Raw genomic sequence first — 11,535 nt, forward strand, 5'->3', positions numbered from 1 at the left:
TAACAAATATGCTTCTAGTAGGAAAAGAAATATAATTTCTAACTGAATGTCCTAATACCAACAATCCATCCTTTGAACTCAGGTAATTGACTTTCTCTGGGAATTGACTTTCTCAACCATAAAAATAAGGGGTTAGGTACCATGGCCTCAAAATTATACTGAAGCCAAAAAGAGGTCTTGAGGTGAAAGTCACATGTCTTTATATGAGACAATGCAACTGAATAAGTCTCTCTATAGCAGTGGTTCTCAACCTTCCTAATCCCATGGCCCTTTAATATAGTTCCTGTGGGTTCCGACCCACAGGTTGAGAACCGCTGCTCTATAGTATTATGTGTAGCTGTAATGTAAAAAACAGAAAGGAAATAAGCATGAGGCCACTATTTGTATGAATAATGGTTTCTGGGATACAGATGTCATTCAAGTATACTTCTTGCATATGCTTTCCATCTTTTTCTAGTTCTCATCCCTCCTCTCTACTCTAAGGAGGTACTTAACAAGGAAAATTGGCATAATTACTAATCTAGGCATAATTAGGCAAGTAAATTTATATTGTTAAATTAGACAATATGGTGAAAAAAAGTCTATTCCTTCCCTTCTACAGCGCAAAGAAAAATTGTTCGGAAAATTTTTTTGTGTTTATGTGAAAATGCTTAAATAATTACAAGAAAGACACTACTTCAGAAGAGAAGATAGGCTGGACAGATTGAAGAAAGCATAATTAAAGTATACAAAATTAAAGAATGTAATCAAAGAACAGAATATCCAAAAAATGTAATTTTCATCATTCTTTCTCCTTTTTTCTTTCAAGCTATTTATTTCATACATGTGTAATGTTTTATTCCCCAAACATTTCATTTATTCCTAATCTGTTATTTGACACTTAATTAACTTCTCAAAGCTAAGCAAGAAGTATTTGCTCAGAAACAATGATAAGGAAAAGGAACAAAACAAACCAATGTGGTTTGAACTCACACAGATTATACTAGCACCCTGGGATTCTTTCATGTCATTTTTAAAGGTAAAATTAATTCATTACATAAATATTAAAATTTTAAAATTCTTCACAGCAATAATTGTCAGCTTAAAAAAAATTATCAGCATAAGGTCAGTCATAGATGAGGTATTACAAGTATATTTTGAAATCCCATAATTATTTCAATTCTAAAACTTAGAAATATTTGCTTAAAAACAAAGAGCTCTAAATACACAAATATTTGCTTAAAAACCAAGAACTTTAAATAATAGGTTCATTTCATGTAATAGTATATAGAAACCTGTTATTAATTGGTTAGAGTGATGTTTTTGAAGGACAAATATTATAAAAAAAAAAGGCAAAAGGCATTTGGAGGGGCAAAACGCACAGTAAGACATTTCATATAGGAGGCCAGATTTTTAAAATAGAAACACTATCTGATATAAATAAAGAGAATATATTCACTGTCAAATTACTTTCACATGTACATTGACAGCTGGCATAAGGCAATGCTTTACATAAAACCAGCTGTTAAATAAAACCTGAATGCACGTAAAGATGTTTGGTGTTCCGTTTGCTCAATTCCCTGAGTGACAATGGCAATACCAAATTCAGAACTACAATCAACATCTTTAAAGTATTCAACCTCAATGAGTATAAAACTTACTCTCTAAATCTTTTGCTGTGAATTTTGGTTATTGTTGAAGACGCCATGGGACTGCCTATTCCAGAACTAGCAGGAGAGCCTTGTGATACAGGTGTCATACAGTAAGGAGAGTTCTGACTTGCTGGAGAGAGAGAAGTATCACTGGGCACGCTCAGTCCAGTATCTGTGGAGATGTGGATGAGGGAAAGAATTCAGAAACTTCAAATGCTAAAAAACTCTATATTGAACAACACAATTAAGAATGGCAGTTGTTTTTTGGGTCATTCCCAAATTCTCCAGAAGCTAACAGATTTGGTTTTTTTTTTTGAGACCGAGTCTTAAGCTGTTGCCCTGGGTAGAGGCAACCTCTAACTATTGGGCTCAAGCAATCCTCTTGCCTCAGTTTTTCTATCTTTAGTAGAGACGGGGTCTTGCTTTTGCTCAGGCTGGTCTCAAACTTGTGAGCTCAAGCAATCCACCTGCCTTGGCCTCCCAGAGTGCTAGTTATGGGCGTGAGCCGTTATGCATGGCCTAGATTGGGTATTTTTCGTATCACAAATAAATATTTTCATACGCTGCAAAAATGAAATCTTCCTAGTATCTATTAAAATATACTCTTAGCTGGGTGCAGTGGCAGGCACCTGTGACTTCAGCTATTCAGGAGGCCAAGCCCAGGAGTCTGAGGCCAACACAGCAAGACCCTGTCTCTTTAAAAATACAGTAGAACCCTGTAAGTTGACTACCCAAAGGACTGTTAACAAACTAGTCAACATACAGAGGTGGTCAGCACAAGGAACTAGGCCTACTATACTGATACATTTAGTTTATGCAAATTAGGTCAACTTAAGGAGGTGGTCAATGTAGGGAGGTGGTCAACCATGGACGTTATATACATACAAATTATGTATATAATTTGACAGATTCTCCTAAAAATCAAGCACAGACCAGATGTTTCCACAGAGAAGAGAGAAGGCCAAATTATCAAATTATCTAAAACATGTATTCCTATAAGATTTAAATGAAAGAACAAAGATCTGCACCTCTTTCTAAATCAAATTACCCATCCCCTTCTTTTCTATTTTTCTATTTCTTAGAAATCATTTTCTTTTCTTTTTTTAAACTGTCTAAAATCTACCCCCCAAATATCTTCTCCCTACCAGATTATAAACTCTTTGACGGCAGGACTTATCCACTATATATCTTTATTACGTTCTCCCACCTCCCCACTCCCACAGTAGTTACTAAAATGCAAATGGTAGGTGGGTGTGGTGACTCATGCCTGTAATCCTAGCACATGGGAGGCTGAGGCAGGTGGACTGCCTGAACTCACAGGTTTGAGACCAGCCTGAGCCAGAGCAAGACCTTGTCTCTAAAACTAATCAGGTGTGTGGCAGGCGCCTTTAATTCCAGCTACTTGGGAGGTTGAAGCAAGAGAATCACCTGAGCCCAAGAGTCTGAGGTTGCTGTGAGCTACGATGCCACAGCACTCTACCGAGGGTAGCAAGGTGAAAATCTGCCTCAAAAAAAAAAAAATAAATAAATAATAATAAAATATAATAAAATGCAAATGGTAGGTGTTCAATAAACATTTGCTGAATGGATGAATGGTGGATGGACATGCCTAAATACAAGCGGAATCAAATCAAGAGAGAAATCCTAACCAATTATGTCCTAGCTGAACAATTCTTAACAATGGAACACTGTTTAATCTCTGTGTAAATCAGATTTGAATGTACTGCAAAAAGTTGAGAAATACGTACTAGGAGAAAAATCCTCCTTCTATTATAGTATAAATATTAGAAGAAACGTACAGTTTTGCTGAGTGACCCACTAGACTTCTATGTATTGGCTATTTACTAGTAGTTCAGGATTAAATTTTACTCAGCAACTGGACTCTGCTTTTCTCTATTCATTGTGGTATATACATTAATTCCCCAAAAGCAAGAAAGAAAATCAGTAAAAATGACTTAATGAAAAACAGCCCTACTAAGAAAGATAAATCAACAGTATTTGGGATATAAAAGAAGAAGAAATGAAAAGAATTATTGAGAATTCTGGAAGAGATATCATGTATTGGTGAGATCTTAATTTTGAGGGCTTACTACAAATTCAGGATTTAAGCCTAAAAAACATCATATACCTTACTATATAATAACTGTCTCCTCCCTTTAACCACCTCCCTACCAAAGCACCTTCAAAAGAATCTACTCTCAAAAATAAATTTATATAAAAGATCAAACAATTAAGTTGCCAAACTCATCCTAGAAAAAGTGCTACATACCTCATAGCTGAATTATCACTAAGGTCACTTTCGATGTTCTCCCTTTCAGAAACTATGCACTGAAACCACTGCCTACTCCACACTTCAAATTAATTTGGAACTCTTTATCTGGAACGGCCATCAGAGCTGGCATGATATGAAGTCTGACAATCAAGTTCATGAATACATCCTAGAAAAAATTCTACACACCTCACTGCCAAATGTCACTAGTCACCTTTGAAATACTTGGCCATCTGGTGACTCTAGTGATGTTCAGCAATGAGGTATACAGAACTTTCTCTAGGCTGAGCTGGTAAACTTAACAGTCCAACCTCATAAACTATGGTATACACCCTCTAATTAGAAGTATAACTAGTCATGGCTTACCCCGTAATTAAACCCATTACATGAAAGGAGACCACGGCATGGAAGAAAGGAAAAGTGGACTGCCTTACCTTCTTGGGAAACAATCTCCTGCGGCAAATCATCAATAAAATCTAAGTGCATTTCTGTTGGTTCCTCAGATCCCAAAAGATTGTGGTCCACAGATAAACGCCCCTTCTTTTCCTCTCTTTCTTTCAAAATAACCTAAAAGTCATATCAGCTTTTAATTACTGATCACTCTTCAACCATGTAATGAATAATTATAAACAAGGTATACAGTTCATCACTTAAAACACAAACAGGAGGGGTTGAGCTAACTGTCCAAACTTTAAAAGTAATTTTAGGCACTATAAGTTAAAGGAAATACTATATTGAAATTAAAGGGAAGGCAATTAAATTACAGACTATATAACTATCATCTACATCTACTTCATTCTTAAATCCTAGTAACAAACCAAAGAGTTTCCAAAAAAATAGATGAAACCAGGTCATATACTTCCATTTGTCTTGCAGTTTATAGTTTCCAATTTTTTTAGACATATATTATCTCATTCTGATGTTCCTAATAATAATAGTGAGTTAAAAAACTTATCCCCAATTTATAAAAGAGAAAGATGGGGGTAAAAAGTTATCCTAAACATAGCAAATGCTGACATTAGTACTGAAATCCTAGGATCTAATGTTTCTAGATATTAAATGACTGACTTTTTTTTTCTTTTTTCTAATACCTTTAGCTACCTTAATTAACTGTATTTTTTTAACCTTATAGAAAGAATTCATTTTCCAAGGCCTTCTTCTAAACAGAAAGGCAGGCATGATGCTGACAATAATGCAGAACTTCAAATCAACTAACTAGTCATGATAAAGATGCGTACCTATGAATATTTCATAGGCATGTGGCTAAAACACAACTACTTTTCCGAAACAAATTTAAACCCTTATCTATCCTGTAAAAGAAACATCCCCCAATTTTGGTTTACCTTTTTAAGTGCTGTGGGTCGTTTTAGCTTTGCAATTTCCTTTTCTTTTCCTTTTTTTGCTTTAGAGGAAGTAATGTCCATAGAATTAAAGGATGTCAAACAAGGCTGACTTTTTGTTAAAGGTTTTCTGTTAGTAGAGTCTTTAGCGTGAAAAGAAGCTGCAGTAACCACTAAAATAAACAAGAACATTAGTTTAACCATCATGGCCAATTCTACATAATTTCAAAATTTCCAATGATAAACCTAAACAAAAACATCCTCTCCCCATGAAAAAAGCCAACGTAATAGTAGGAGCAGTACATGGTTATACAGTGCCCCTCACATACAGCTTTCATCTGCCTTTTAGCCCCATAAAAGAAGACTCAGCCAATGCAATTAACCAAATTAGAGCTCCAAAGTAGGAACAAAAACATTAGTTCTACTCTACCAAACCACAAACATAGCAATTCTTTGTAACTGGTCTTCAGTAGGACCAGTGTATCTTTGAAATTTCAAACCTCTGACTGGGCACAGTGGCTCATGCCTTTAATCCTAGCACTTTGGGAGGCCCAAGTGGGTGAAATGCGTAAGTTCAGGAGTTCGAAACCAGCCTGAGCAAGAGCGACACTCATCTCTACTAAAAATAAAATAACTAGCCAGGTGTCATGGCAAATGCTTGTAATCCCAGGTTCTAGGGAGGCTGAGTCAAGAGGATCGCTTGGGCCCAAGAGTTTGAGGTTGCTGTGAGATATGATGATGCCATGGCACTCTACCCAGGGTGACAGAGACTCTGTCTCAAAACAAAAACAGACAAAAAAAAGAAATTGCAAAACTCTGCACTTCTCCTTATTCCTACTACATTTGTTATTCACTCTTATATAAGTTACACAGGCTATATATAACTCCTCTGATTTTAGTGTCAGTAAAGAATGGTGATCCCCCTTCCCCACCAAGCTGCACCCTCAATACTATTCAGTAATTCTCTTATGCCTGCTTGTTACCCTCATTCTCCGTGACTACCCTCAATCCATTACCATTCTTAAATCTCTGATCTCAGCCCTCTCACTCAGTTTTCCTCCCACTTCCCTGAGATGGTATCCAATATAAATTTATAAACCACTTCAAAGGAGGTGGCAGATAGCCTTACTCCTGTCCAATGCTCACTAATTACTTCTCTCAATATTCCATATCAGCAACTCTACGATCTTGCTCTATTCCTATCCCCTTGTCAGCTTTTGAGTTCCTCCTCGACCCCTGACTCTTTTTCCCTGACCTCCTATAACTAGTTAAAACAAAACTAGTTTGGTTTTTTTTGAGACAGAGTTTCACTTTGTTGCCCTGGGTAGAGTGTCGTAGCTCACAGCATCCTCAAACTCTTGGGCTCAAGTGATTCTCTTGCCTCAGCCTCCTGAGTAGCTAGGACTACAGGAACCCCCCAACAATTCCCGGCTATTTTTCAGAGACACTGTCTCATTCTTGCTCAGGCTGGTCTTTAACTTGTGGGTTCAAGCAATCCACCCACCTTAGCCTCCCAGAGTGCTAGGATTACAGGCATGAGCCACCGTGCCCAGCCCTAAATCTCCCCTCTCTAAAAGAAACACAGGGGCTAAAAAAAGGCAAACCAACAAAACCCTTCCCTTGACTACTTCCTTTAAGCTAAGGTACCATCACTCCCCTTTCCTTCCCTGTTAAACTTCTGAAGATTTCCTCTCATCATCACTTCCCAGATTACAATCTGACTTCTGCCCTCCTCACTCTCTTAAAATTTACTATCAAGACCACACATAACACTGCAATTGCCAAATAAAATTTTCTGCATCTTCACTCTACTCTAGTTTTCCTCAGTTTTGGGTACCAAGGTCTACATCTTTTTTCTCAAAATTCTATTCCCATCTTCTGTGACATTACACTTTGTTATTTCTACTCTTTCACAATGTATTTTCCTGGCTGTTTTTCCTTTTGTCCTTTAAATCTGGGCATCCCACAAGCATTTTATCCATAAACATCATCTTCCTAATTTCTCTTTCCCTTAACAATCTTACTTCTACACATTCAACAATCTCTATTTGAAACTCACTGAGTTTCTAACCTAACTATACATTCATAACTAAGTGCTAAACAGGAACCACCAGGATCTCCCTTGACAGCATTTAAAAATACTGGGTGGACTTAAAGTTCATGTGCAATTTACTACATGAAACTATTTTAACCCAGCCCCGGCCAAACTGCAACAAAAAAATAGCCGGGCATTGTGGCGGGCACCTGTAGTCCCAGCTGCTTGGGAGGCTGAGGCAAGAGAATTGCGTAAGCCCAAGAGTTAGAGGTTGCTATGAGCCGTGTGATGTCATGGCACTCTACCCGAGGGCGGTACAGTGAGACTCTGTCTCTAAAAAAAAAAAAGAAACTATTTTAAACTGCACATGAACTTTATGTCCACTCTGTATAACAGGGTCGGCCATCTGATCTTCCAAACAAAATTGCTCTTCTATGATCCTCACCTTGTATAATATCATCATAGACCTTACCATGACCACAGTCCTCCTAGGCAAAGACGGGGTTATCTTTGACCTGTTTTCACATTCCACCATTTAAAAACCCTATCAATTCCTTACAATCATTTTTCATCACTACTGTAGGCTCATCCTTTTCTTGAATTTCCCAAAGGTTTTCTTTGTAATTAACACTTTCCAATTTAATCAATGGTAAGAAGTTAGAAGTTAATCTCATTTTTATCTGCCAACCGTTCTATTCCCTCTTGAAAGCCTAGTTGAAATGCTATCTTTTATGAAGTCCTTCGTAACACTTTCCTCATATCATCTTATCGAAAAAAATCATACTTTCTAGCTGGGCGTTGTGGCGGGCGCCTGTAGTCCCAGCTACTTGGGAGGCTGAGGCAAGAGAATAGCCTAAGCCCAGCATTGGAAGTTGCTGTGAGCTGTGTGACGCCACAGCACTCTACGGAGGGCAATAAAGTGAGACTCTGTCTCTACAAAAAAAAAAAAAAAAAAAAATCACACCTTCTTCTGCAAGCTCATGAAACTTAGCTGGTATTGTGTCTTTCCTAAGAAACTGTTATTAATTAGTTATTTAGATTATAAACTTCTTCTTGACCAAAGGTATATCTTAATCATTTCTGTAATTCCAACAGTTCCTAAAACCATGTTAGCATATACACATTTACATCAGTATGTATTAATATTTGGGTAAATGAATAAAGTTGTATTAATAACAAGCTATTTGAAGTATCATAGGTTAACAATCTTCTCCCCATAATATTAGTCAACATTTATTGGGTGACTATTCCCTAGATACTCTAAGCACTTTACATGTATAATCTTATTTAATCCTCAAGACAATCCAGAAATAGGTACTACATGTATCACTACTCCCATTTTAATATAAGAAAGCTGAAGCAAAGAAAGGCTAACTAACTTGCCAAAGAAATATATGGAAGAACAGGATTCAAACCAAGGCAGCCTGACATCAGAGCCACTACTTTTAGCTACTAGACCATACAGTCAAACTACTTCCAAACTACTTTATTCCAAACTCTTACTGATGTTACTGCTACTCTTCCTACCTCAGTAACATGTATACCTCTGACATTAACAGCTGTTCAAAGAGAAGGTTTATGTGGATGGGTAACTATGCTCTTCTCATTTCTTTTAGGTTTAAACATTCTGCACATAGGATTAAAATTATACAGTTATTTATCTTTTCTATCTAACAAGTTATCGTCCCTTCACATAGAAACAGAAGTAACAGAAAATTTAATTATGGCCTCTTAGTAGCTGCGTTTTTTTTTTGTTTGTTTTTTTTAAATTGTTTGGGATTCATTGAGGGAACAAAGAGTTAGGTTACACTGATTGCATTTGTTAGATTAAGTCCCTCTTAGAATTGTATGGTGCCCCCAAAGTGTGCCACACACTGTGACACACCCCAACCCCTTCCCTTCTCCCATCTCCCTCATTTCCCTGCCCCATCCCTTGTATTAGCTCATTTACTGCCTTAACAGCTGTGCTTCTTATTGGTACCTTTCCCTTTCCTTTGTCCTATTTCTCATTCTCTTTAAAAAAAAAAAAAAAAAAAGCATGAGAAAAAGAAATGAGAGAGCATATAAGAACAGCTGAACTCTAAATTTGACAAGATTTACTAAAATAGAAAGATAGAAATTACTGTTTCAATAAAAAGCCAGATTATTTTCTCATACGCGCACATACAGGTACACACAATTTGCTCAAAACTCTTGTTTGCTATTTAGTTTGCCAAAAATTATCATTACAATGGATAATTTAACAGCGAAGAAGGTCAAATTACTTGTGATTTTCATTTCAATCTCTGGAGAAGAAATAAATTTGGTTGATTCAAAGTCTATCAACTAACATTGAAGCAGAAATCTGAAGAACCTGAGGGAACAAATTATACTGATACCCGGGAAAAGAACATTCCAGGAAAGACCAATAAGCCCAAGGATACTAAAGTAGGATCACTCAGTGTGTGTCTGAGGACAGATAATGCAGGTAGAGCAGAATGCATCAGGAGAGAATGGAGATGATGGGGACAAAGACGCAACAGGGTCAGCTAAGATTCTTTAGTCAGGACTCTGGCTTGACTCTAAGTGAAATGAAGACCTACTAGAGGGTTCTGAGCAGTGCAGTGACCTAAACCAGTTTGTATTTTTAAAAAATCGCTCATTTTAACATAGACTGGGGGTTAGAGAAAGAGACAGGCAGGTAGTAGCAAAGAGACTACTGTAGTGGCAGGAAAGGAGAAAAAGATCTAGATTATGAACATACAAGTTTTGCTGAAGGACTAGATATGGAAAGAGAAGGCACATGGACAATTTCAAGTTTGAGCTAACTTGGAAAAAATACATATGTAACTTAAAAAATTTAGATTAACAATATCCAAAATATATTAGCAAAGCCAAATAGCAAATCACTCAGACAAATGCTATCACCTGTATATGACAGAGGTCTGGTATTAGTAATTTGCCGTGCTTTCATTGCTTGTTGTTGTTTTTCCAAAGCAGCTAACATGTCCCCCAAATCTAGCTGCACAGGTGTTTTATTCTTTTTTCCAGCTGCCTTTGATAAAGCTTCCTGTGAGGCGAATAGAAAAACATTTATTTTTGTTACAGTATGAAAATGCAGCAATTTAAGATGATCATACTACTCCTTCAATCCACTCCCCCAATCTCGCTAATAATCATATGTGTTCATACACATGAATATGTACCTGTAATTTTTTTTGCTCCATACTTATTTCTGAATATTCTTGAGCTGTAGCAAGGGCTGCTGCTAAAGCTTTTTTCTTCTGACTTTTTGCACGTTTAGGAACTGAGGTGGTAATGGGAATTGGAGTCTGAACTATATTGATTGGTGAGTTTTCGGGTAAATCATCCAACTATGGTAACCAAAGGGGGGAAAAAAACATTCATTAGTGATCCCATTAAAATTTAATCATAAGGAAAAATGTTCCAAAATGTTGGATGCTCCACATTATAATAGGACTAGCCTCTTTAAGAAATTCAACATCATAAAGAACAGTGGGACAGTGGGATCATTTCAGACCGAGAAATAATAAAGGGATAAAACAGCTTAATACAATGAGTTACACTTGCCTGGATCCTTGACGGAAATAAAACAAAATACCTACAAAGTAAAAGTTTGGCAACAATTAGGGAAATTTAAGTACAGACTCTTTTAATGGTATTTTCTTGTCTGAAGCAGAAGTGTGGATTTAAAACGAAAGTATCTTTGTTCTGGCTGGGTTGAAAAGAAATATTAAAGGTAAGAACTAAACACTGCCTCTTATCTACCATGTTGCCTATGTGTTTTTATCCTGACTTTTAGTATTTCTTTTCAACATAAGCATAGTTGAAAAGATGCTCTATTTTGCTTATCTTTTTAAAACAAATCACTTACAACTTTTGAAGAAAGTTTCTGTTGAATATTTTCATCCTTAGTATTTCCATTCTCATTTAATTCTTGAAACCCATCTTCATCCTAAAACAGTTAACATATTTTAAGTAAAATAGAGTTAAAGGTAACCCCCCCCCACATCAAAACAGCTTTTTTATAAAGTTTAAGAGTAATGAAGGTCAGGTGCTATGGCTCTTAGCACTCTGGGAGGCTAAAGTAGGAGATCAATTAAGTTTGACAATAGCCTGAGCAAGAGCAAGACCGTATCTCTATTAAAAATAGACAAATTAGCTAGGTGTGAAGGCAGGTGCCTGTTGTCTCAGCTCCTTAGGAGGCTGAAGCAGCAGAATCACTTCAGCCCAGGAAGGAGTTTGAGGTTGCAGGGACCT

The 11,535-nt window shown here is 36.8% G+C and overlaps 1 protein-coding gene across 4 annotated transcripts in view; it reads right to left on the reverse strand.

The window, feature by feature from the left end:
* The window catches only part of SECISBP2L (SECIS binding protein 2 like), a 55,682-nt gene that overhangs the window by 13,518 nt on the left and 30,629 nt on the right, over positions 1-11,535 (reverse strand). For 3 of the 4 annotated variants that reach the window (XM_053594609.1, XM_053594611.1, XM_053594610.1), the window contains 6 exons: positions 11,150-11,230; positions 10,461-10,628; positions 10,183-10,324; positions 5,244-5,413; positions 4,335-4,467; positions 1,641-1,803 (listed from right to left, as the gene is read on the reverse strand). In XM_053594609.1, the coding sequence (XP_053450584.1) occupies positions 1,641-1,803; positions 4,335-4,467; positions 5,244-5,413; positions 10,183-10,324; positions 10,461-10,628; positions 11,150-11,230 (857 nt within the window). The remainder of the gene's footprint in view (positions 1-1,640; positions 1,804-4,334; positions 4,468-5,243; positions 5,414-10,182; positions 10,325-10,460; positions 10,629-11,149; positions 11,231-11,535) is intronic. The other variant, XM_053594612.1, reaches the window with a different exon arrangement.

The sequence above is a fragment of the Nycticebus coucang genome, chromosome 6 (genome assembly GCF_027406575.1).
Source record: "Nycticebus coucang isolate mNycCou1 chromosome 6, mNycCou1.pri, whole genome shotgun sequence".
Classification (NCBI taxonomy): Eukaryota; Metazoa; Chordata; class Mammalia; order Primates; family Lorisidae; genus Nycticebus; species Nycticebus coucang.